We start from the raw sequence: 27,511 nt of genomic DNA, 5'->3' as shown, positions 1-27,511 counted from the left end.
CACGTCACTTCCTGTCGTCCCATGCCAAAACGTTCCCCCTACGGCCTCTGCTGCGGGAACCTTTATTTTCCCTCTCTCGGAGCTGTCTGGCGACGGGATCTGTTCGAAAGGGGCCACCGGGAACCGATCGAGCAGCGGAGCGGAGCGGTGAGTTGTGACGAGCGACCCGGCTCCCATCTGCCTCTGGGAGGCTCGAGACCCTCGCAAGGAGCAAGGTGGGAGAGTTGCTCTGTGCTTCTTAGTTTCTTCGTTCTGACGCGGAAATTGGTAATTTGCAAGAGATCGCGTGCCGCAGACGGACCACAGTCCTGTTTCAGTAAAGGCTGTGCTTTCTCTGAGTGTGTTGCAGACTGGGGCACGCGGACTGAGGACTCGGCACCAGGGACTAGGTCCTTGGAATCCTGTCTCGGACCTACATCAAAAGGTTTTGGCGACCTCTCAGTCCAGCTGCCTCTTTCACTGTCTGTTCTTCTCTCTGGCTCCCTTGTCAAGGACCTTTCCCCGTGTTAAGCCTTTGGTGCGCCCTACTTTGATCAAAAGGATTGACATTCCTTTTCTAAGTGTCGTCTGTTGCATTTCACCTTCTGTGCTATTTGATGGGTTTGGAATCGTGGCCTTTCCGCCTGCCCCCCGCGTTTCCACATGTGGTCCTAAAGTACCAGTGTTAACCAGGGCCGAAAATTCAGTAGAGAAATGAAAAGCACAGCATCTTTTAAAAGATGTTTATTGGAAAGGGTTGCAAGAACTCACCAAGACCTGACCAGCAAAGGTTGCCAGAGCAGTTTTGAGATAGCAACCCTAATATTGCACTGTGCCTGAATAGCTTCAGTTTCATTCATATCAGTGCACATGCAGAGGATCAGCTTTGGAACTTCTTTTGTGATGTGGCAGGTAGAGTGGAAAACGGGATCTAGGGGAAAAGCATATGTTTTTATTTTCTGTTTATGTATGAGTACCAGTGTAGATTGGAGGGATCCAGAAGCCCTGCAAAGTGACATTTAAACAAAAATCTAGTTCATTCATTCAATAAATATTTTTGAGCACCGGTTAGTTCCCAGTAGGGATGTAACAATGCACAAAAAAAGTCCCTGGCCCTCATGGAGTTTACAGTCTAGTGAGATTAATGAACTTAGACAAAGTGAAGAATAGGGAAGATAGCATTCCAGACAAGGACATTGTACAAGTACTCAGTCATGAAAGGGATGTTTTTTGTTTTGTTATGATTTGGGCTCTGGCTTTTTATTTTGGATGTGTGATTTGTTGCTGGGAGAGGGGGTTGGTTTGGGTTTCCTTTTTGTTGGTTTTTGCTGGTGCAGCATTGGAAATGGTTAGATTTGTGTAGAAGGAGAGACAAGACCATTACACTTTACTTTGATCCTTTCATTCAGTAATTATACCCATTATGTTGTGGTACTTTGCAAAGCAGGAAGGAGATAGGCAAAAAGATAAATCAAATATAGCCTTTTATCTTAAGATATCCAAGAGTATTATATGGACGTAACACTGCAAAAAGGAGTATGATTCAAAGTAGTAAGTCCCAATACCATGAGAAAGTAATGTAAGATATCCTAGGAGAAAGAGGCAATTACTAGTATAGGGGGTGGGGAAAGGCCAGCAGCTTTCAGTCGAGTCCTTCTGTGAAGTAGTATTTGAACTGGGTCTTGACAGGATTTGGAAATATAAAAATGGCGAGAAAGTCTTCCCAGACCAAAAAAAAAAAAAAAAAAAATTAAGCATAGGAGGGCTCAGTGAGGGAAATATTTAGGTCTCAGACCTGGTTAACTGGAAGTTGTGTCATTTACTGATAAGGAGTGCAGGACAAGAAACTTGTGGGGTAGATAATTAATAATCTCAGTTTTAGTCATAACTGAATTTGACATACCATTAGAACAATCAGGTAAAGGTATCTACTAAGCATTTGGAAGTGTGGAATTTAAGCTTAATAGAGATTGAGGAGATAAACATAAGAAATTATCTGCCTAGAGATGATAGTTGAAAATATGATGTTCCGGATTTGCTAGAGCTGCTGTTATACAAAATACCAGAAATGGATTGGCTTTTATAAAGGGGGGTTATTTGGTTACAAATTTATAGTCCTTAGGCCATAAAAGTTTCCAAACTAAGGCATCAACAAGAGGATAATTTCAATGAGGAAAGGGTGATGGCGTCTAGAACACCTCTGTTGGCTGGGAAGGCATGTGGCTGGTGTCTGCTGGTCCTTTGCTCCCGGGTTCTGGTTTCAAACTGGCTTTCTCCAAATGTCTCTGGGCTTCTGTCTCTCTTAGCTTCTCCAGAGCAAATTCTGGACTTCATCTCTTAGCTTAGCATCTCTACATATCCTTCTTTCTGCATCTCCTGGCATCTCCAAGTGTCTGGGTCTGCATTGGCTCTTTCTCTCCAAAATGTCCTTCTCAGCTTCTCTGAGTTCCTTCTCTCTGTGAACTTTCTTAAAAGACTTCAGTGATCTAATTAAGACCCATCCTGAATGGTCAGGGTCACATCTCCAAGGAAACAATTTAATCAAAGATCTCACCCACAGTTGGGTGGGTCACATCTCCATGGAAACATTCAATCAAAAGGTTCCACCCAAACAAGATTGTATTAAAAGATCATGGCTCTTTGGGATCCATAACAGTTTTAAACTGGAATATATGATATGTATAAGATTGCCAAGGGAGAAATTGGTAGCAGAACTAAAGAAGATAGCCAAGGGCAGATACTTGAGCAATACTAGGAGAAATAGGGATGAGAAGATGAGCCAGAGAGAGAGGAATCAAAGACAGGAGAAGAAAACCAGAAAAGTTGAGTATAACAGAATTCAGGGATGAAAAGTTTTATGAAAACTTTTATGGCCAGTATTTGCTGAGTACTACAGCAGGCACTCTGCTAGATACAGGGGTTATAGCAGTAAGACCAATCCAGTCCCTGCCCTCATGGAACTTACATTCTAATGAGAAATACAGACACTGTTTGCATAATTAACAGTGTGGTGACTATTATGAAATACACAATGTTTTGGGACCATATAACAAATAGTAAGACTTCTAACTTTGTTGGGGGGATATGCAGGAAAAAACTGAGACTTGAAGGATGGCTAAGATGGAGGGAGAGGCACTTTCTGCTAAGGTGCTGAGATGAGAAAGAGTATGATATGTTGCAGGAATTGAAATCAGTCAAGTGTGGCTACCACAGAGGATGAGAGTAGCTAACATTTAATGAGCATGTACTAAGCCAAGTTCACAGTAACTGTATTACATGTATTGCCAGATCATTAGGGCATTAGGGACCTTGTTAAGAATCTTATTCTTTAACCTTTAGACAGTTAGAAAAGTATTTTAAGCAAGTGAGTGATATGAAAACATTTGGAGGAAGGCAAAAGTGGTTGTGGGAAGACTGATTAGGTTGTGGCAGAGGATCAGATAATAGATGAGAATTTGGTCTAGGGTGGTAGTGGTAAGGATTGAGAATGGAAGATAGGGTCTGAGGTAGATTTAAGAGATTGGTGATTGAATGTGGGGTCTAAGGAAGAAGGAGGAGTTAAAGCTGATTCTCAGATTTCTGGAGTAAGTAGGTGAGTGTCATTTATGAGATAGAGAAAGAACTCCTTGGGAGATGAGAGAAGAGCTTATGAATGGCTCTGTTACAGACATGTTGAATAGAAGGCACCACTGAGATACCCGGGTTGGGCCCCAAAATTGGATCTTGAAAGAGAGGTTTGGGCTGGAGAGATAAATTTATAATCATTGGCAAAAGACTATAGATCGGAAGAAGATGGCCAAGAGAGGAATGGAAGCTAGCTAGTCCCCCTAGAACAATTAATAAGCAACCAGGGACAACTGGTAAATAATCTGGAATAACTGCTGGGAGGCAAACATGACTGTCCACACATCATACACCAACTGGATTGGGAGGAATGCCTGAGATCACAGCATAAAATCTCCAAGTAAAAACTGCGGACCCCAGCTGAGAGCACCTTCCCCACGGCAGCCCAAAACAGCAAAGCCTCCTTGTGCTAAAGAGCAGCACTCTCTGAACAAGCGAATATACCTCAGCCCAGCTACAACTGAGTTTTTAATTAACAAATGTGAACTGCTCACTACAAGCTACAAATCTCCAACAAACAGATAGAGGCTTTTGGTGACGACTGACCTTGGAGAGCCAGAGGACCTCTCTGAGAGGGAGGGGGAGCCCAGAGGACCAGGTGCTATCTCTGGCCCACAAGTGAAACTGAGGGTGGCCACTGACTGGCCCTGAAGGGGGGTCTTTGGTCCCTTTTCCAGCTCAGTGGAGAAAACCTCAGCCATTTTCAGTTCTCGGTGCTCTGACCCAGACAAGGGTGGAGATAGCAGAGTCAGAGAGACTATTCAAATGCAAATGATATCTCCCCAAGGGCATATCTTTCCTAAGAGGAAAAGAGGGTGCCAAGATCTACTACCCACCTTCCATTCAGAACCAGACACCAAAGCCTGGGGGAAAACAGCCATAGGCCACACCTCCTTACACCAGTCTGGAGCTACAGGCTGACAGGCACTACCTGCTGGGCAGAAAAGAACAGCAGCATGAGGCCTCACAGGGTGTGTCAATCTTCTAAGACACACCCTCAGGGAGACCTGATACTGAATATTGCCCCCTTCTGAGAGCTGAGCCTGTTCTGGTCAGGGAAAACCTGATTGGGGTAACCAAGAAAATCAGATGCCTAGACAACAGAAAACTACAACCTACACTAAGAAAAATGAAGTTATGACCCAGTCAAAGGAACAAACTTACACTTCAACTGAGATACAGGAATTGAAAGAACTGATGCTAAATCAATTCAAAAAGTTTAGAGAAGACAGGGCAAAAGAGATGAAGCATATAATGAAAACACTGGGCATACACAAGGTGGAAATTGAAAGTCTGAAAAAACAACTGGCAGAATCTATGGAAATGAAAGGCACAACACAAGAGATGAAAGACACAATGGAGACATATAACAGCAGATCTCAAGAGGCAGAAGAAAACACTCAGGAACTGGAGAACAAGACACCTGAAAGCCTACACACGAAATAACAGATAGAGAAAAAAATGAAAAAATATGAGCAACGTCTCCGGGAATTGAATGACAACACAAAAGGCAGAAATGTACATGCCATGGGTGTCCCAGAAGGAGAAGGAAAAAGGGGCAGAAACAACAATAGAGGAAATAATCAATAAAAATTTCCCATCTTTTATGAAAGACATAAAATTACAGATGCGAGAAGCACAGCATATCCCAAACAGAATAGATCTGAATAGTTCTACCCAGGACACTTAATAAACAGATTATCAAACATCAAAGATAAAGAGAGAATCCTGAAAGGAAGAAAAAAGTGATTCATCACATACAAAGGAAGCTTGGTAAGACTGTGTGTGGATTTCTCAGTAGAAACCATGGAGGCAAGAAGGAAGTGGTATGATATATTTAAGATACTGAAAGAGAAAAACCACCAACCAAGAATCCTATATCCAGCAAAACTGTCCTTCAAATATGAGGGAGAGCTTAAAATATTCTCTGACGAACAGACAATGACAGAGTTTGTGAACAATATACGTGCTCTACAGGGAACACTAAAGGAAGCACTGCAGACAGAAAGAAAAAGACAGGAGTGAGTGGTTTAGAACATAATTTTGGGAGACAGTAGCCCAGCAATGTAAGTACACTGAACGAAGATGACTGTGAGTATGGTTGAAAGAGGAAGGTTAGGAGCATGTGGGACACAAGAAGGAAAGAGGAAAGATCAAGACTGGGACTGTATAACTCAGTGAAACCTAGGGTGCTCAAAAATTATGATAAAAGGTACATATATGTTTTTACATGAGGCAGAACAAATGAATGTCAACATTGCAAGGTGTTAAAAATGGGGTGGGATTGGGGGAAAAATACAGTCAATGCAAACTAGAGACTATAATTAACAGAAACATTGTATTATGCTTCCTTTAATGAAACAAAGGCACCATACCAAAGCTAAATGCATATGCGGGGGAACATAGGGGAGGGGTATGGGACTCTTGGCATTGGTGATGTTGTCTGACTATTCTACTTTAGTTTAATGCTATCTTTCCTTTTGTCATTTCCTAGCTGTCATGTTTTGTTTTGTTTCATTTTGTTTTTCTCTTTTTTTTCTTTTGTCTCTCTACCTTCTTTGACTCTCTCTCCTTTGTGGAAGAAATGGAGATGTTCTTATATAGATAGTGGTGATGGTAGTGAATACATAAATATGTAACTATACAGGGAACCATTGCTTGTTTATTTAGGATGGAATGTATAGTGTGTGAACAAAACTGTCTTGAAAAAATGGGTTGATTAAGAAATCTTGAGGGCACTATATTGAGTGAAATAAGACAGACACATAAGGACAAATATTGCAGGGTCTCACTAATACGGACTAGTTATAATATGTAAACTCATAGACATGAAATATAAGTTACCAGGATATAGAATGGGGCTAAAGAATAGGGAGCAGTTGCTTATCATGAGCAGAATGTTCAACCAGGGTGAACTTAAATGTTTGGAAGTGGACAGAGGTGATGGTAGCACGTTGTAAGAATGACTGACTGTGCTGAATGGTGTGTGAAGGTGGTGGAAAGGGTAAGCTCAGAAGGAATGTTGGAAGTTAAAAGATAAGAATGTATAAAGCAATGAATCTTGTGGTGGACAATGTCCATGATTAACTGTACAAACATTAAAAATCTCTCTCATGTACTAGAACAAATGTGACACTATAACTAGAAGTTAATAATAGAGGGGCATACAGGAAAAAATATATACCTATTGCAAACTATATACTACATTTAGTAGTATTTTAACATTCTTTCATCAACAGTAACAAATGTACTATACCAATCAATAATGGAGGTGGGGAGAGTGGTTAGGGGTATGGGAGGATTTGAGTTTCCTTTTTTGTCCTTATTTCTTTTCTAGAGTAATGAAAATGTTCTAAAAATTGAAAAAAAATTAATTGTGCACAATGGATGTACAGCTATATGATGTAACATGGACAATTGATTGTACACTTTGGATCTTTGGATGATTGTATAGTTTCTGAACAATCTCAATAAAAGAAATTAAAAAAAAAGTCTGTAGATCAAATTGTCTAGGGGAACAGTTTTCAAACAGTAGAGTTTATCAGAATCACCTGGAGAACTTAACAGATTTGCAGGGCCCTACTCCCAAACTTTTTTCTTTATAGGTCTGGGGTGGTTACTGGAGAGTCTGCATTTCTAACAAAGTTCCACAATGGTGCCAATGCTGCTGATCCAGAGATCATGCTTTGAAAAAAAAAGGTATAGATGAAACAAAAGACCCAGAACATAACCTTGAGGAACTCATTTTGTGTTTAAGTGGAACAGAAAGAACCTAGAAAGGAGACTGACAAAAAAGTAGGAGGAAATCCAGTAGGATATGGTGTAAAGTATTTCCAAGAAGAGGGGAATGGTCAAGAACATAGAATGCCACTAAGAATTCTAGATGAAGGTTTTTTAAGTATTTATTAGATTTACACAAGTAAGGCTATGAATGACTCTGGTGAGAGCATTTTCATGGAAAGGTGGGATAAAGTCTAACTTGCATGAATTGCAGCATACGTAGAAGGAATGAAGTAAAAAATACATAAATTGTAGATGACTTTATAAGAAAGTTTTGCTATATAAAGAAGACAAGATGGAAGAGTCTTCAATGTATTTTAAATGTTAATGAGAAGATGCCAGTAGAAAGCAAGCATTTGAAAACAAAGAAGACAGAGTAAATAATCCATAGTTCAAGATTACCAAGAGGGCAGGAAGAGATAGACTCCAGAATGCAGGTGGCAATACATGGAGGGCCACCACCTCTATTTTTTATCAGGTGGGAAAGAGGTACAGGTAAGTCTGTAGTTTAGTGGCAGTTGATTTAGTTCTTTTCTGACAGCTTCTTTTCTCTATGAAGTAGATGACTTCATCTACTGAGATTGAGAAGCAGTTTTAAAGAAAATGGAGAAAGTATAACTCGTCTTTGCAGAAAGTGGTGAAGTGAGTTAATCAGAGAAGCATGGTAGGAATCCTAAATTGTTTTGAGTGCCTAGATGACGTTGGTAACTCAGAAATAATAGAGGAACAATCTGCCTGTTGGAGTGTGTGTATTTTCTTCTCAGCTGCATTTGGAGTTGGGGTGCAGGCAGGGAGAAGGTGGATAGCAGGGTGGACGTCTGCAAAGTAGATGAAACTAGAGGCCTATGGGGCATAGCTGCTTGTACCACTAGAAGAGAGTCAATGGAAGGCTGGACCATGGAATGTAAGCTGTATAGAAAGTAAAGTGACATACTGCAAATAAATACATCAAGAAAAATAAGAAGAGATTATAAACAAAAGATCGTTTAGTAATGGGAATTTCTGTTACCTATAGTTATTTGCCACTGGTGATAGTTAGCATCAGCTGATATTTTCACTCCAACCAACACCACAACTGCCACTTTCCTAGGTCATTGCTAGTTTTTAAAGTGGTAATTTTTTTTTCTCATGCTTTTCTTGTATTAAAGCAAAACCGAGGTTTTAAAGTAAATCTACATTCAGAGCTTTAAACTTCTTTCATAGATATCTCTAGGACTTTTTTCTCTAGAACTGTACAGAAAGACAAATGTGGCTAATTGAAACCATTCAAGACAATAGAAAAGGGGAAGGAAAAATAAGAAAACTAAAATATAAATGATAAAACACATAGCCTTAAGTGTTTTTAGGCCCAACTACTGCTTTCTGTTTGATGAGGGAAAGAAAGTGACAAGAAGGTGCTGATAAGGAGAAAGCAGAGGGATCAAGAAACTGGAGGTCTATATAAATACAAAGAACAGGTGGAGTAAAGAAATGAGCAGAGAATGAAGATTGTCTTGGTACGTGAAGAGGTTCCTGGATCAAGGCAGTGTCAGAGACTGTAGTCAAAGAGGAGAGCAGTTGTGGCACATTTCAAATCCAGTGACTGAAGATGAGTCTCCTTGCATTTGAAGACCTACATAAACGGAATGCAGAAGCTGGAGAAGATGATCAATATGGATGCTAAAATTGTCAAAGGTGATGACAGACGGTAAGGAGGAAGATGAGCCTAGTGCAAGTGTTCTGTACATTAGAAACAATGAAGGTGCAGGTATGGATCCAAGAGAAGATGCTGATAAATAGTAGTCATGGAATATTTTTCTGAAAGCAGAGATATAGACTAGGGACTACAGAACTCTTGGGTCTTGGAACAGGAACAAATCAAAGGAATGCAACTTTGCAGAAGGTGTAAGGGAGGTGGTGTCCTTGGGGGGTAGGGGAGTAATAAATGTAAGGAGCTAAAAGGAGTGCTTGATGACACATCCCAAGATAATTTGGGCAAAGAATAAAAATATATATGCAGGGTTCCCCTGAGGAGCTGGGAGCAAATGCAGAAGTGTTAGACTTCCTCACCTGGATTGTTGCTGATGTTCTCACAAACATTGAGAACTGGCAGTTTGGTATGCCAAGCCCTCTATCTTGGAGCTTGCCCTTATGAAGCTTGTTACTGCAAAGGAGAGGCTAAACCTGCTTATAATTGTGCCTAAGAGTCTCCCCCTGAACCCATCTTTGTTGCTCAGATGTGGCCCTCTCTCTCTCTCTCTCTCTCTCTCTCTCTCTCTCTCCTCTCTCTCTCTCTCTCTCTCTCCAGCTAAGCCAACTCAGCAGGTGAACTCACTGCCCTTCCCCCTACATGGGATCTGACTCCCAGGGGATGTGAAATGAAACAAAATAAAGTTTCAGTGGCTGAGAGATTCCAAATGGAGTCAAGAGGTCACTCTGGTGGACATTCTTATGCACTGTATAGATAACTCTTTTTAGGTTTTAATGTATTGGAATAGCTAGAAGTAAATACCTGAAACTATCAAACTGCAACCCAGTAGCTTTGACTCTTGAAGATGATTATATAACAATGTAGCTTACAAGGGGTGACGGTGTGATTGTGAAAGCCTTGTGGATCCCATGCCCTTTATCCAGTGTGTGGATGGATGAGTAGAAAAATAGGGACAAAAACTAAATGAAAAATAGGATGGGGGGTGATTTGAGTGTTATTTTTCACTTATTTTTTATTCTTATTTTTACTTTTTCTGGTATAAGAAAAATGTTCAAAAAATAGATTGGGGTGATGAATGCACAACTCTATGATGGTACTGTGAACAGTTGATTATACACCATGGATAATTGTATGATATGTGAATATATCAATTTTTTTAAAAAGGGAGTGCTTGAGAGAAAAGTAGAAAATTTAGGAGAATATGTTGGTAATAGATTAAGGGCAGAAGGTGATGGTTAGCTAGCAATGAAGTGTGGGGAGGATGAAGGGCTGAGCTGAATGAAAGTAATGGAAGGATTTGCAAGGGGAAGAAGCAGCTGTTGCGTATAATGGAGAAAAGGGAAAATGGAAGTTGCTAGATAGGCTAGAGCAGTGACTCCATACTTTTCTTGTCATTTATTCCATGAGTTAAAACTTGCCCACACTAATATATATGTATATTTAGTCATCAATTGTATATATACACTGCTATCACTCTGTATATTAATAGGTTTATTTCTTAATAAAAGTTTAAATATGAATAAACATTCTAATATTTTCTCCCTGTTTCCCACTGGGAGATCACTGGACTAGAGAGACACGTTAGTGATTTAGGGCGGGAATACAAAGCCAATTACATTTTTTTTTTTAATCTTCATTTTATTGAGATATATTCACATACCGTGCAGTCATACAAAACAAATCGTACATTTGATTGTTCACAGGACCATTACGTAGTTGTACATTCATCACCTAAATCAATCCCTAACACCTTCATTAGCACACACACAAAAATAATAAGAATAATAATTAAAGTGAAAAAGAGCAATTGAAGTAAAAAAGAACACTGGGTACCTTTGTCTGTTTGTTTGTTTCCTTCCCCTATTTTTCTACTCATCCATCCATAAACTAGACAAAGTGGAGTGTGGTCCTTATGGCTTTCCCAATCCCATTGTCACCCCTCATAAGCTACATTTTTATACAATTGTCTTCGAGATTCATGGGTTCTGGGTTGTAGTTTGATAGTTTCAGGTATCCACCACCAGCTACCCCAATTCTTTAGAACCTAAAAAGGGTTGTCTAAATTGTGCGTAAGAGTGCCCACCAGAGTGACCTCTCGGCTCCTTTTGGAATCTCTCTGCTACTGAAGCTTATTTCATTTCCTTTCACATCCCCCTTTTGGTCAAGAAGATGTTCTCCGTCCCACGATGCCAGGTCTACATTCCTCCCCGGGAGTCATATTCCACGTTGCCAGGGAGATTCACTCCCCTGGGTGTCGGATCCCACGTAGAGGGGCAGGGCAGTGATTTCACCTTTCAAGTTGGCTTAGCTAGAGAGAGAGGGCCACATCTGAGCAACAAAGAGGCATTCGGGAGGAGGCTCTTAGGCACAAGTATAGGGAGGCCTAGCCTCTCCTTTGCAGCAACCGTCTTCCCAAGGGTAAAACCTACGGTAGAGGGCTCAACCCATCAAACCACCAGTTCCCTATGTCTGTGGTCATGTTAGCAACCATTGAGGTGGGGTAGGCCAATACCCCTGCATTCTCCTCAGGCTCCTCAAGGGGGCACTACATATTTTTTTCCCTTTTTTTTTCTTTTTTTTTTTTTTTACCTTTATAATTGCAGGACTGTATTAAAAGAACTGACTCCAAGGTTCCAATTGGAATGTTAGTGTTGATGACATGTCTTCTGTAGACTTACAATTTAGATGCTTGACTCTTGTCACCTAGTCTGTAATGTATCTGCGTTTCTAGAAATGCAGATACCTTATTTGCTTTCATTATTTCAGCATAGAAATTTCAAATTTTTTCTAGTATATACAAGGATTCTTCCAGGTACAACCCTAGTCAGCATCCCATAAAAAAGATTGTTCTGGATAAGTAAACTGCTATGCCCTTTAGCCTTATTCAGTTATGTCAATAGAAAGACTAGGCTCTGCTCCTCTTGTGCTGTCTGGAGGAGTGGCAGGTTTACCCTCCATTTTAATCATGGAAATTTTATTAAGGAGCTGTATACTCCTCAGAACGTGGCTGGTTACCAACCCCATGGGTCAATGTTAAAATAATCTATCTGTATCTATCATAGTATATAGATGATATATATAAGAATATAATCGTACAAAGGAACAGGTTGCTTTTCAATTTTTAAACTCTTAGTAATACAACTATTTGAAATAAGGTTATTTCCCTTCTAGTACTGGTCTTTGAACTCCTTTTTGTGGGTGTGTCAGATGACATCTTAATTGAACATAGAATTTGGCAGTAATTTTGAGGTTAGCTAATATCTAATACCATCTCTAAAACTTAAAAAAAAAACCCTTTAGGGGTGTGTGTTTGTGTCTGTGTGTATGTGTGTTTCCTGTCACATTTGAAGAGGAAAGAGGGAGAAAAGTGAGGGCAAAAGGGACAAACAAAATCTCTTTCCAGGCTGAGCTTTTATATGCCAAGATCCAACCTAGAGCAAGCTCTAATGGATTTATAAATCCCTGAAAATGGGAGATTACTGTGGAATTGCTTACAGATCCTTAACTGTAGCAGTGCAAGTGTGTTGCATTATTATAATATTAACCTCAAGGATAGAAGATAGATTTTAAGCCCTGGTATATTGATCAAAGGATTGAACACAAAGAATACATTTTTATTTTAATAACTCCTTGCCTGGAGAGGTGTTTGAAAAAGTGATAACCAAAAGTAGAACCACATGAAGGCATTGGCATTAACTGAAAACAAAACTTTTTATGTTTTGGAATTTATAAGCCTTTGATGTTTATCTTCGACTGCCTTGGCTATTTCTTAAGATTAAGACAGACCATTATCATAGGCCCTATGAGATATATATATATATAAATGAATGCCTTTTAAAAGATATGGCACCATCCCTCAGAGACCTTGCTTTTTCAAATGGGTTAATGCATGAGATAACTCCAATTTAAATGTGATCAAATAAAGTTATCATTAGTATATTTTCTGAGACTTTTAAAATTGGGGCTGAGGACTAAGGAGGTAAAAAAAGATGGTTGAAGTTAAAACTGCAGCAGTGGTCTCTATAGTTCAACACTTAGGCATCTTCTAACCATTGCCTTTCTGTGCCACAACCCTCCCTGCCCCCTACCATAAATCTTTGTTTTTGTCATACAAATAAAGTTTGAGAAAAGAAATTTTGATAAATAGTAAATTTAACTTAAACACATCAAATTCCTGTGTACTGAAATTATAAGTGTATCTTCTAAAGCAGAGCTTGTGACAGGAAGGAGCTAATCTGGATTTAAAATTTTGCCATGGATACACAGAAATTTAATAACAGTGGCTGCATCAGGGGAAAAGAACTAGATGATGAAATTGACTTTTATGGTGGTATTTTGGACCTTTTGAATTTTGTACCATGTGTACAATGTTACTCATAAACAAGAACAAAATAAGTAAAACCCTGACGTTAGGTAATTAAGCATTGTCTCTAAATTACTTTCCCTTTTATTTCCTTCAGGTGTTTACAATGGCTGCTGCTGTGAATTTGGAACTGGATCCCATTTTTTTGAAAGCACTAGGCTTCTTACATTCAAAGAGTAAGGATTCTGCTGAAAAACTAAAGGCGCTGCTTGATGAATCTTTGGCTCGGGGCGTTGATTCGAGTTACCGTCCATCTCAAAAGGTATCTGTATGAATAAAAAGATTGGAGGGAGTTTTGTAATAACTGTAGTGGTACAATAACATTTAGACCATCTCAAGACAGTCTCTGCCAAAATAGTATTTCCTTGTGGCATGAAAAAATTAGATTCTTTTTCTTTTCTTTCTTCAAGCTTTCATAGAACTGTAATACCTCATAGAAAAGTTAGCTGGGGATGGGGGATATTCTGTTCTACTACATTACGTGTATAGAAATCCACTTGTTTAAGGCTTATTTAATTTCCAACTCTTAATAATCAGAATTTTTTTTAAAAAGCTACTGAATGTAACCATAACTTACTTGTAATCACTGTCTAATATTTTAGGGATAAAAAATAATAAAGTGAAAAACAGGAATTTTACAATGAAGTAAACTGAACAGGTTAGAATAATTTAAGGGAATATTAGGTAAGAACAAACAGTGAGAACTATATAGCTCCAATCTTAATCATAGCAAAATGGCCTTGGCTGCTTTATGTGAAAAGAACATGTGGTTTGGAACCAGAGAGACCTGTTTTAAAACTCAGCTTACCTCTTGCTAGTTATGTGTTGATAATACTTATCTTGTGCATTAACTGGGTACCAGGCACTTTTCTGAGTGGAATCATGGTAACAATCCTTTGAATTGAGTATGTTTATCTTCCTTATTTTACAATGAGGAAATTGAGGTACATGGTAATTTTGTTTTACCCAGCTCCATTTCTTTATTGGTAAAATGGATATAAAAAGACTTACCTTGCAGAGTTGTGAAAGTTAAAAGAGATGAAGTGTGTAAATACCCTAAAGTAGTAGGTGCATAGTAGGCTACATACCTTTTTATATTTTCTAATATCTGCTAAGACATGCTTTCATGACCATCTGAAGCTCTAGCCTTGAAAATCTAAGTCACCCAGGTATGTGAATCTAGGGACCAAATTGAGAAGGGGGCAGACAGAACGACATGGCTACCTCTATCTAATAATCCAGAATCTGTAGCTGAAGTCCCAGGATCAGTACCCAGGTAAACAGTGGTATTTTGTCCTAACCTTCCAATACTTGCTCTTGTGCTCCTATTTTATTGTTTTTTTGTGTAGCAGAACCGTTGTTACCTCATTTCTTCCACTCATTCTCTTTCTGGTAGTTTCATTGAATTCAAATCAACAAAATTAACAAAACTACAAAACACACTATCAAGTTCATTTTTTTCTGTGTATTGATATTATCCACATAGCAAAAACCTGTTGTTACTAGAAAAAAGCAGTATTTTGAGATTCTGAAATAGAAAGAAATTTATCTAGTAAAGTGTATGAAATTTTCATTTTGATTAAAAAGCCCTTAGGTTTCTAACTAGAGTTTACTTCTCTTGGTCAGTTTGGAGAAAATACTCTATTACATGTTTATGCACAGGTTCATTTAATTTTAGCCTTCAGCTGAACATTTCTGTCACTAGAATTTTGTGAGAAGATTGATTCATATCAGTGTTTCCCAAGCTTTAGCATGAATAAAAGTCACCTAGAAGCAGTGATATGGTTGTAAATGTTAACAACCAGCTCACCAAATGTAGTTCCAGTATGGATATTGGTGGATATTTTCCTTTAGATTAGTAAGGAAAAAAATGAAATAATGAAGGTGGAACTTCATTTATTCATCAACAACATGAGCAACTTCTTTGCTGAATTAGATAATAGCTTTCAAGTACCAGAAAACTGTGTCCTCAATTTTTTGTTACAAATACAATCCACTTTTAAGTTTAATTTACATTATTAGCATTTATTATTAACATTTTTTTCCATTACTTCTTAAGAAAAAGCCAGACATAAATAATTTAGGTTTTGTGGGCCAGTCTCTGTTACAAACTATTTAATTCTACCATTGAAGCACAAAAGCAGCCATAGACAGTTAGTTAATGATGGGTTATGGCTGTGTTCCAGTGTAACCTTATTTATAAAAACAAATGATGGAGCATATTTTATGAGGCTCAGTTTGCTAACCCCAGATCTAGATATTCAGCACGATAATAAATCAAGCCCTGCTATGAATAGATCTAAAGCCCCATTCCCCATCCCTTCTTATCTTTCTTCCCCCTCTGAGATAACCACCACTCTGAAGTTGATGTGTATCATTCCCATTTATGTTTTCACACTTTTATGTATTATCACTGAAAAATAGACTGCATTCAGCTGAATGCAGTATACTGTTATAGTTTTATTTAGAATAGTGAGCAGTGTCATCCTTTTTTGGGGAAAAATTTCCAAGGATCTACTATATGCATAAATTTTTATAATAGTAACAACAAAAACAAGTATCTATGTCAGCAAAGCTCTAATGTAAGAACAAGGTTAGAAGCTTATAACAATAAAAAGACAGGCCGCAGACTGGAAGAAAATATTCCAAATCATATACCTAATAGGGGACTTGTATCCAGAATCTATAAAGAAGTCTTTAAACTTAATAAGAAAACAAGGCCATTTTTAAAAATGGGCAAAAAATTTTAGCTGACACTTCACCAAAAAAGATATATGTATGACAAATAAAACACTTGAAAAGATGCTCAACATCATTAGTTATTAGGAAATTTAGTATACCTATTAGAATGTCTAAAATTAAAAAGACTATACCAAATGTTGAAGATTCGAAGGAGCTGAAACTTTCATGTACTCTTGGTAGAAATGTAAAATAGTACAGTCACTTTGGAAGACAATTTGATAGTTTCTTAAAAAGTTTTAAATATACCTACCATATGATCCAGCCATTCTATTCCTAGATATTTATTCAGAATAAATGCATGCATATATCCGTGAATTTTCATAACAGTTTTATTTGTAATAGCTAAAAATGCAAATAAAATGTTCATAATAGGTAATGGATCAACAAATTATGGTTTATCCATTCAGTGGAATACTGTTCAGCAATAAAAAGGAATGAACTATTGATATACTCAGCAAATGAATGAATCTCAATTAAGCTGAGTGAAAGACGCTAGACAAAAAAGATTACATACTGTATGATCCCATTTATATAAATATCTATAAAATGTAAATTAATCTGTAGTTACAGAAGGCACATCAGTGGTTGCCTGGGGATGGAAGGGAAAGAAGAAGGAGGGAATGATTACAAAGAGCCACAAGGAAACTTTTGGTGATATGGATATGTTTGTTATCCTGATTATGGTGATATTTTCACAGGTGTGTGTGTGTGTGTGTGTGTGTGTGTGTGTGTGTGTGTGTGTGTGTATGTATACATATATATATATATGTTAAAAATTATCAAATTGTATACTTTAAATAGGTGCTGTTCATACATCAACTATTCCTCAATAAAGCTGTTCAAAGAAAAAGACATCACATTGGCCACAGCATGATGTCTTAATTTTAACTGAAAATTGTTAGTTTAATGATCTGTTTTCTCTGATGTGTTAGATGGTCTGAATATTTCATTACCTGTATCTTTTTATTTACCTTTTAGGATATGGAACCACCCAAAATTTCAAGTACAAAAACTATTCCCATTAAGCAAGAGCCCAAAACTTCACCTAGTCTTCCTTCTGGTAATAATAATGGCAAGGGTCTCACAACTGAAAAGGTTAAAAAGGAAGCTGAAAAGAGGCCTGCTGATAAAGTAAGATTTTATTTTAATCTAGTCAAAACAAATAGTAAGTCAGTTGTTCCATAGGCAGGAACAATGTTTTTGCTTACTTTGTTTGTATAATAGTGATATATAATAATTACTCAGTATATATATTTTCATAGCTATAATTACTGACTTTTTAAAAACTTAAGTAAAATTTAGAAACTTTTTTTAAACCATTCACCAAAATCATTGTTAACAAATATTTGAGCCCTGGGGATGTAGTAATTTCAAGTGTAAACTTTAAGTCAAAACTCAGAAAATCTAAGTGGAACCATTGTTTGGAAGAAAAATTAAAGAGGGAAGAGAAAAGATGTAATTGACTAAACATGCAATTTATTGAATGACATGCACAAGAATAGACCCTTACGTTGCTCTGGGTAATTCTTGGATTATCTATTTTGGATGATTTCTGCACATACTTAATATTATAGCAATTAGTAAAAAATGCATTTGAAATGCAATGTGATAATCCCTGCCCTCAAGATGGAGTGTGTTATTCCCTTATGTTTTCATACTTTTACTAAATATCATCTATTTATAAACTGTATTGTGGTGTTGACTGTGATTTTAGATTTACATAAATGATGTGCTTCACTCAACATTGTGTTTTTGAGATTTATCTGCATTAAAACAGATACGTAGATCTAGATACTTCTTTTAGCTCTCATATATTATCATTATATCATTATAGGAATAAACCAGTTTGTTTACCAGTTACCCTACTGATGAATAGTTAAATTATTATCCTTTTTCTCTATTAAAATGGAGCTTCAGTGAGTTGCTTTATACATGTTAATAGTTCTCTAGAATGTATACCTATAATTGTATGTCATAGGATATATACATCTTCAACATTACCAAGTATTACCAAATTGTTATCCAAGGTGGGTTTCCTAAAATTATATTCTCACTAACAACATATAAGAATTCCCTATTCCTCTCATCCTATCAGATTTTTAAATATTTGCAGATGTACAGATAGGTATATCTGTAACATTTATATTTTAATGAGAGAGCACCAGAATGAGCTTTGAAATAATTATGGCAATGTGTTAAGTCTGGATAGTTAAGAGATAGTTCATTATTTCTTTTCAATATATTAATATATTTTAAATATTTGTAGTTCATAATTTAAAATAAAAAACAGCTTCATTGGTGCTGTGATTTCCCAGTTCAGTTCAAAGCATCTGATAGGGAAAAAAAAAAAAAGTCAGTACGAGGAAGCCCATTGAACATCCAGAATTCTTTAATGGATGAAAGAATTTTTAAAAAAAAGAAAAAACAGATATATGCTAAACTGTTCTGATTTATTTATTTCTAACTTGTTGGGGTTTTTTAAACAGACTGAATTTATTGTAAGTCTACTGATTTTACACATCTATCCCTAATTATGCAAAAATATCTGTAAAATAAACTGGGTAATTGCACACTATGCATCTTAACCACCTCTCGGTGAGTTAAAGTTTATTCTGCCATGTTATTTTCATTATCATTTTCTGATTGGATGCTTTTTATAGGTGAAATCAGATATCAGTGAAGGAGTTGATGTTCCAAAGAAACCTAGATTGGAGAAACCAGAGACAGGGTCCTCTCCCATTACTGTCCAAACCAGCAAGGATTTAGCTATAACTGACCTGTCCAGTTTTGAGGAGACCAGTGCTGATGATTTTGCCATGGAGATGGGATTGGCCTGTGTTGTTTGTAGGTAAGTTGTACCTTGCCGTAAATTCTTTTGTTTCTTTTAAGGACCAAACAACAACAACAACAACAACAAAAAAAAAAAAAAAACTCAGATCAATAGTTGGGTGTTTTATATTTTAATTATTTGGAAATGAGGAAGAGATAAATAGATTACACTTCATGAACTGCTTATATAGGAATTTGACTTCTTAAAATTGTCAAATATTTTATCTTCCTGACTGGTTTCTTTAATCTGTTATAGTAAAATTTTCTATATTGAGTTCTAGAGGGAAAGTGATTATTGCTTTATTCTTTAGTGAGGAAGAGTCTGTTCTTCAAGACTCAGTTATTTCCTTCTTGTTTTTTTAGAAGTTTGTGTTGCTTTTTATACTGAATTGTTGTTAGAACTTACAAAAATAAGCTGTTATTGCTGTTTCCTAAAATACATTAAATCTTTTCCAAAGGATAATGCAAATGAAAGGAATAGATCATGTAGGTTATTCTGAGTGTTGTTTTAAACATGGATGCATAAATATAAAAACATTGATAATTCTGCTTAGAAGATGCATTTAAAACAGAGAAATAACTAGATTTTAAACTCCTTAAAGACAGGGGCTGAGTTTTTAATGGTTAATGGCCTTTTCTGTGTAGCAAAGCAAAAAAGATTGCTATCTTTGTCACTGTTTTCTTCAGAAAAATGTTAAATTCTGGTGTATTGAGGCTGAGTAAATAACTATAAGCTTTTGTGAGCCTTAGAGAGAGTAAGTTAATGTGCTTCTTCATAGCACCATTTGTGAGAACATCATTGTTGTCACCTATATATTTGTTTATTTCAACCTTTGTCTACCATGAAGGTTATCATTTTATAAATAAAAAGAAAATAGTTATGGAATAATGAAGGGGAAACTAGTAACTGGAATGCTCCATCAGCACACTTATAATAGTTGTGTAAGGTTACGGTTCTTGTTTTCTACGCTACAGGAATTTCAACCCTTTGATACACATATTGCTACACTCTGATCAGTTGGTCAGAAATTTATTGAGCTGGGCACTGTAGATAATTAGGTCCAGTGTCTGCCTTTAGGTAACTCACATATTAATGAGGTAGATAGAACAACACGCAGGTGACTAATATAAAGGATTCTAATATAGTTACAAAGAAAGTGTATGAGACTATTGGAGGGCTAGTCAAAGTCTAATACTTTCTTGAAGAAAGAAGACAAATTTAAGGAGAAATTGCAAGGAGAATATTGCCAAATTTAATTATTAGGCACTTACACTTTTATTAATGGCTAAACACAAACTTTAGAAGGAATGAAGTGTTTTTTGCCAGCTATCTGTTAGGGTTTGTTGTTTTGTTCTTTGGTTTTCTGGATGTTTTTCCTCTTTAACCTGTCGAACTTTACCAGAACAACCCTAAAATGGCTTCAAATTGTTGCCTTCAAGAAAGTATAATGTTTCATGACATATTCTCTTAGGCAAATGACAGTGGCATCTGGTAATCAATTAGTAGAATGTCAGGAGTGCCATAATCTCTACCACCAAGACTGCCATAAGCCCCAGGTGACAGACAAGGAAGTGAATGACCCTCGCCTGGTGTGGTATTGTGCCCGATGTACCAGACAAATGAAAAGAATGGTAGGAATAATATTTTTCTCTTTTAAACAGTATGTAGCTTTTTGTTGATATGTATTGTCTGAAGTAAAAATTTTAACATTTAAGACATTAAAAAAATAAATTATATAAGGTAATTATTTAAATGTTTGCATATATAGTTTGTATGTGTACTTTATGTTTCTATGCCTAAAGATAGGACCATGACGTATGCATTTTTCTCTGTTCACTTTCAGTTTATTATTGTAATATTGACAAACAAACAGGATTGGCAACCACAAAATATAAATATTCCTTACTCATTTGTCAATGTATTTATAAACATTTGAAATACTATAAAGCACTGTGGTTAGTGGTGAGATACAAAGTCCTAAACTTTGATGAAACTGGTAAAGGAATATAGAAAATGTCTATTCCTGAGTAAGCTTAAGCCACCAACCTTACAATTTTGTACAGAGTCAGTATTTGTATGTGCATCTCTATTTGTCTTTTCATCTCTATTCCTCAGTTTTTCCTTCTCATTGTCTTTCAAATATGAATATGGGCTTTCTGCATTTGACCCATGTCTACCTTTCCAGCCTTCTCTCCACTGCCTCACCATTTATATTCATGCAATCTAACCATGCTGGACTGTATCATTCCCTAAATATGTTGTGAACTTTCATGCTGTTATATGACACTCTTCTAAGCTTCTTCCCTTCATCTAAATATTTTTATTCCTTACCTGTTTTGCAATTTCTTTTAATGTAAAAATGTTTGTAAAGGCACAGAGGATACAAATTCTTCCTTGATAACATGGAAATTTTTATTCATGAACTTTCTCTAAGTTGAGTTGGAGTCAGTATGCCTATTTATGCAATGTAGGAAAATCTCAAAAAAGGTTTGTCACTAAATAATTTTTTCTCGCCATTCTGCATTTAAAACTGTATAATTCATCTGAGCTTTGGGAGTCCGTCTTTTAACTCACCCTCAGTTACTCAGGTTTATGCCCGAGAAGAAAAATCCTAAGTCTTTGACCAACCATACTGAGAAATAAATGCACTTCCTCATGAGTGAAGCCAACTGGTTATATATAATTTGTCTTCCTGTATTTGAAACAATTTGTTTTGTCTCATTAAAATGGTATTTAACCAATCCTAATCGGTGTGGGTTCTATAGTATAATATTATCTGTACTGTTTAGAAATTAATGAGATCTATAAAACCATTAATATGATGATAAAAATAATTTATTTGAATCTGTACTTTAGTATCATCATGATATTTTATAATATCTTCTGCTATATTTCAATTCAGTCAAGGAGGAGTTCCATGATAGAATTTTTATTTATTATTTTGTCATGCAGTCAATTAAGATTTTGTATCTAATTTCAATCACTGACTTCTACAGGCTCAAAAAACTCAGAAACCACCACAGAAACCAGCCCCCACAGTTGTTTCTGTCGCTCCAGCTGTCAAAGATCCATTGGTTAAGAAACCAGAAACTAAACTCAAACAAGAGACAACTTTTCTAGCATTCAAGAGAACAGAAGTAAAGGTACTGTACATTCCATTTTTATCTAAGATTGTATCTTAATTTAGGTAGCTAAATAATATTGCTTAATAAAAATTCAGTGAAAAACTTTATAGAGTAAATTGCTAGATATTGGAAATTAAGACTGAGTTATTGTTAATGTTAGGTAGAAAGGGAACATTTACAAAATGATTCAATTTCTAACTCTCCAGTTTCCCTTTTTATCACAAATAGGAACTATCTCTGAGCATTCCAATGTGACATTCTTTACCATTCTTACGTATTCAGACACATCTCCAGTCAGGAATTTGGTTTAAACTCTAAATACCTCTGTCCAAAATAGTATCCTGCTTGTACCAATTGGTCCTATGACTTTCTTTTCCCCATTTATTGGCTATTGAAGATGTTTTCTTGCTTTGCATTATATTTTTTATTATTATGAACTTTTATGTCACCTACCTCTTATACTAAGGGACCATATTACCTAGTGCCATTCCTAGGTTTGATCCTTGAAATTACACTACATTAGTATTAATATCCTGGCATTTTGATGTCATAGAATAAAATATTTTTCTAATCTAAATTTGTATCAAAAGTTACTTTTACTATGTTACACATTCCAATTTTCAGCAAAGTACTAGAATGGAAGAAAAAATATTGCCTTCGAATTCTCAAAGATTGACCCCAGAAAGTTCTACAAATAATAGCTTATCCAAGTGGTTAAAAGTATTAAAGCTCAAACCTGCAGTGATAAAGAATATGAATATAAATTACTTTGGGAAAGATACTGATGATTTTATTTGCAGATCCTTTTTTTTATTTAATCCTTTTTAAAATTTAGTCCTTGTACTTCTATCCAAAGAATATCATTATTGATTTCTCTTGCAGACACTTGGTAAATTGAAATAGAAATAAGAATAATTTATTGAAAGTAATTAGAATTACTATATTCTACACTTAATCACTTTTACTAGCCTGTTACTACTAAAGTTTATTTTTAGGAAATCCAATGTGAGATCATTTTATGACAAATTATGGCCTTGGATGTCGTTTGTTTTGATGGGGGGTTTTAGTGTTTTTATGATGCAAGTGAATAAATTTTTCCTATGAAAAAATTTTGTTCCCGTTCATGTATAAAAAGTGAATGACTTTCTAACTAGGATAATGGCCAAGAAAATATTTATAATTGAAAATAGTTGAGAAATTTATTTTCTCCATTGAAATAGTAAGAAAGTACTTGGTCTCCATTGTTTGTATTATTTTATTTCTATGTGTTCTGATAGTATTATACACCATCTGTCATCCTGTTGAAAAGCAGTACTAGGCAACAGCAAGCCATTAAAGTAAAATGCCAAACACACAGAACTTGCTTTCTTGTTTGTACTTTATAAGTGTTGGTCTTTTTAATTACTTCAGATGGGTTTTCTTTTGTAAAGTTTGTTGAGAGATCATTTAGCCATATGGCAGACAGTTTTTATGCTTAATAAGAAAGAAAAAAAAATTAGCTCTTTCATAACTGAAAATTAAAAGTTTACTGCACCTGTGTCCTTTTGCTTTCTTGACTTTTTCTCTCATTACCTGCATGTATTTCTCTAGGAATTTATAAATTATGTAAAGTGTTTCCTTCTCTGAATAAACTTATGAAGTAGTTGTCAAAATACTACTGTCAAAACCCTGTAATTTTTCACAGTATGTGAGCAAAATATGGACCCCTTTTCTTCTAAAATTAACATCTCAAAACACTTTATCTTGATTGGTTTTAGCATTGGTTTAAAATGTTTACATGCAGAAAATATTGAAAACTATTATATTGAAACGAGAAATGCTTTATTGATTGTTTCAGAGTTCAATTCTAAAATATGACCAGATATATTTTAGGCATGATAACACCATTTAAAAAAAAAAAATAGAATGCTATTTGTAAGACTTGACCTTTTACCTTTGTGTGAATTTAACATTTTTGTGAACCTTCTTAAGAACATGAAAGGAAAGAGAGTGCCAATGAGAAGGACATTTTTCCTAATATAAACATGAGAAAAAAAGTTGTTTTCAGTATCATTGTTAGCTTCTGATTGGCCAAAGAAGTTATTTGGAGAAGCTGAAGTATTATACCCTTAAGAAATACCTCTGGGAGTGAGTGAGACCTATCCAATATGTCACTGTACAGCTTGCGAGGCTGATAAAATCTTTTATACAGAAGCAGGAGTCTCTTATGTGATAGTTTAAATGGAAGCATGAACAAATTGTGAAAATAGTCATAAGGCATTTTCTTTTTAATATTTCAGAAGGGTTATACACTTCCAAGTAGTTAACTTTGAACATCTGTATATTTTGCAATGCCATAGCTATTGCACTTAGCTAGATAAAACCTTTTTGGGTGAAAAACAATTTAAGTCTCATTTTTCTGATGCATCTTATAACAGAATCTAAAAGCAATTCCCAAAGAGGAATTCCATACATTTATCTTTTGGAATCATTAGAACAAGAGGATAGCTTCCAAAAGTTTCTGCTTTGAAAATGGTAACACCCACTAGTTATGGATAAATTTTGTTATTTGTGTTTTTCTTTGGATTGGTTTCATAAAGACCTAATTTTAATGGTGTGATTTAAATTTCTCAAGTCATTAGTTTGGTATAAAAAGTCTGAATTAAACTAGTTATATGTTCAAAGATGCTACCTAGATGTTGATTATACTTGGCTGTAATGTAATATTTATCTTATTTTTTTAGACATCTGCAGTTATTTCAGGAAATTCTTCTAGTACCAGTGTTTCTTCATCAGTATCTAGTGGCCTAACTGGTTGGGCAGCCTTTGCAGCCAAAACCTCCTCTGCTGGTCCATCAACAGCAAAATTGAATTCAACAACACAAAACAATAGCGGGAAACCTGCTACCTCATCAGCTAACCAGAAGCCTGTGGGTTTGACTGGTCTGGCAACATCATCCAAAGGTGGAATAGGTTCCAAAATAGGTTCCAGTAACAGCACTACTCCCACTGTACCATTGAAACCACCTCCGCCTCTAACCTTGGGCAAAACTGGCCTTAGTCGCTCAGTTAGTTGTGACAATGTTAGCAAAGTAGGTCTTCCTAGTCCAAGTAGTTTAGTTCCGGGAAGCAGCAGCCAGCTAAGTGGGAATGGAAATAGTGGGACAGCAGGGCCCAGTGGAAATACCACCAGCAAAACCACTTCAGAATCAAGCAGCTCTTCCTCAGCATCCCTCAAAGGTCCAACTTCACAAGAATCACAGCTCAATGCCATGAAGCGATTACAGATGGTCAAGAAGAAAGCTGCCCAAAAGAAACTCAAGAAGTAATATGACCAAATAGGTTTTTATATCACATTACCCTAAAGATGAAAATCTCATTATTAGGACAAACAATGTAATATGCTTTAATTTAATAAAATCTTCATGATCAAATTTCTATTGTTTCTTACCTTAAAATGCTAAATAATATTTAGCAAAACTTGGAAACTTTTTTGTTTTAAATCTATCTTTGACATTTTTATTTTGTTAACACTTTCCATAGTGTGTGAAAACAATGATTAGAATGACTAATTCTTAATGAGAACATCCAGAATCCCAGAAAATTGAAAGCATATGCAAATTTAAAAAAGAAATAGTTCATCTTCCAGCAAAAGTCCAAGAATTGATCCTGTGAACAAGGTGCCTTTTATAGGATGTCCCATGTAAAGTTTTCTTCTTTCCCCTCGAAATTTTGCTGTTCAGTGTCAGTCCTCAGCTTTATTTCAGTTCTCCCTCTCCTTTCAATTAATTCATCTCCCCCTTTCTCAAAATTAAATCTTCATAATTTATTTCTTGTATCTTTTTACCACCTCGTATCAATTACTTAGATATATTTATCTTTTTCAATAGATTATGATCTACCCCGCCCTTTTAATACAGTAGTTTTCCCATGATGCTTATGTAACATTGTGCATGTTATATACTCAATAAATGTTGCATTTTGACCCATCCCAGCTACACACATTCCCTGAGAATTCTTGACAAAAATGCTCATTTCCAAGAGTCCTTGTGAATGGGATAATTCCTGACTTTACACACTGACAACTTTTTTCTATGCCTTGAAAGAAAAGGATGTTTTATTTTTACTGCCAAAAATATTATAGAATATTACCTGATTTTAGTTAACTTTGCATACAAGAAGCTCCTAAATAATGATTAATTCTTGAGATTATTTTGAAATATGTGTGTGTGTACATTGTTAAGTCAGGAAGTATGAAGTGTCTGTGTTATTGCCTTACTTGCAAGCTAACAAATTAATGTTAACATGCTACAGTTAACTTGCTACAATTACTGATAGGAGATGTGAAGCTTTCTGGATCTGAGAAACAAATCATTTATTGCAGTAAAACAGAGCAACTGTAACAGTCCCTAAGTGCTGGTTCCCTGAATCCCAATCCCCAGTCTGAGAGCTTTGTGATCTGCTTATGCAGTGGGTTTGCATCACAGAAAAGGAAAGGCAAAATTAGGACACTTTATACTTGTATAAACCGCTAGCACTTGCCCATCCTCTCCTCCAGAAAAAGAGAGATTACTCATTACTTGGAAATGTAAGCACATGTTTCCAGGGAGGGGAACCAGAGGGCTTTGCATCTCTAAATCTCTCCAGTGGCCTCTATCTTTAAGGAGGCACTATCTCTAGCTTCCAAACATCCTTGTTTTTGTTTTTGTTTTGCTCATGATCATGCAGAACCGTGAAATATTCATGGAGAATTATTTCCCAACATATATGCACACTTGTCTTGCAGTCATTATAAAAAGTATTTTTGTTATTCAGGAATACCTCATTTCATCCAGAAATTGGAAGTCTAACAAATGCCCACATTCACAAGACACTGAGCAGCCTTGTTCCACCAACCTTGGGTGCTATAGGTAATGAAGTTACTAAATCTTCACTCTGTAAACTTTTAATCTCAAACCCTCACTCTGAAGCCCTATATTTTTCTAACATCATTATTCTAAAATATATTGATAAATGATTTCTGTGATGATAAATCTTTTTTAATTAAGCTTTGTTTCTAAGGAAAAATACTATTTTAAACTCTTCCACATTGTTAAATAATGGCACTAAGTTATTCTTTACATGTGGAATAAACTATTTACATGTTCAAAATCTGCCTGCGGATGTTTTTTTTTTGTTTTTTTTTTTTTTAATCTTCATTTTATTGAGATATATTCACATACCACACAGTCATACAAAACAAATCGTACTTTCGATTGTTTACAGTACCATTACATAGTGGTACATTCATCACCCAAATCAATCCCTGACACCTTCATTAGCACACACACAAAAATAACAAGAATAATAATTAGAGTGAAAAAGAGCAATTGAAGTGAAAAAGAACACTGGGTACCTTT

The 27,511-nt window shown here is 35.9% G+C and overlaps 1 protein-coding gene across 3 annotated transcripts; it reads left to right on the top strand.

Annotated features, from left to right (window-relative positions):
• The first annotated feature begins 43 nt into the window (after positions 1-43).
• Positions 44-27,234, top strand: INTS12 (integrator complex subunit 12). 3 transcript variants are annotated; one of them, XM_037830387.1, is made up of 7 exons: positions 44-147; positions 13,534-13,698; positions 17,157-17,309; positions 18,839-19,026; positions 20,480-20,639; positions 22,005-22,151; positions 24,857-27,234. In XM_037830387.1, the coding sequence occupies exons 2-7, from the start codon at positions 13,543-13,545 to the stop codon at positions 25,439-25,441; spliced, it is 1,389 nt and encodes a 462-aa protein (XP_037686315.1). In that variant the 5' UTR covers positions 44-147; positions 13,534-13,542; the 3' UTR covers positions 25,442-27,234. The 3 variants fall into 3 exon arrangements, with proteins under 3 accessions (XP_037686315.1, XP_037686313.1, XP_037686316.1); XM_037830385.1 differs by having other exon boundaries at positions 58-215; XM_037830388.1 differs by lacking the exon at positions 44-147 and adding an exon at positions 261-424.
• The last annotated feature ends 277 nt before the right edge of the window (positions 27,235-27,511 follow it).

The sequence above is a fragment of the Choloepus didactylus genome, chromosome 3 (genome assembly GCF_015220235.1).
Source record: "Choloepus didactylus isolate mChoDid1 chromosome 3, mChoDid1.pri, whole genome shotgun sequence".
Classification (NCBI taxonomy): domain Eukaryota; kingdom Metazoa; phylum Chordata; class Mammalia; order Pilosa; family Megalonychidae; genus Choloepus; species Choloepus didactylus.
The sequence above is the reverse complement of the archived record's forward strand: the minus strand, read 5'-3'. Positions and strand labels throughout refer to the sequence as shown.

Bases quoted from the DNA above. Each gene is read 5' to 3' on its own strand.
- INTS12 (XM_037830387.1), top strand. From the start codon at position 13,543: ATGGCTGCTGCTGTGAATTTGGAACTGGATCCCATTTTTTTGAAAGCA. The intron at 19,027-20,479 runs GTAAGTTGTACC...ATATTCTCTTAG, and splicing joins TTGGCCTGTGTTGTTTGTAG to GCAAATGACAGTGGCATCTG. The intron at 22,152-24,856 runs GTACTGTACATT...TTATTTTTTTAG, and splicing joins TCAAGAGAACAGAAGTAAAG to ACATCTGCAGTTATTTCAGG.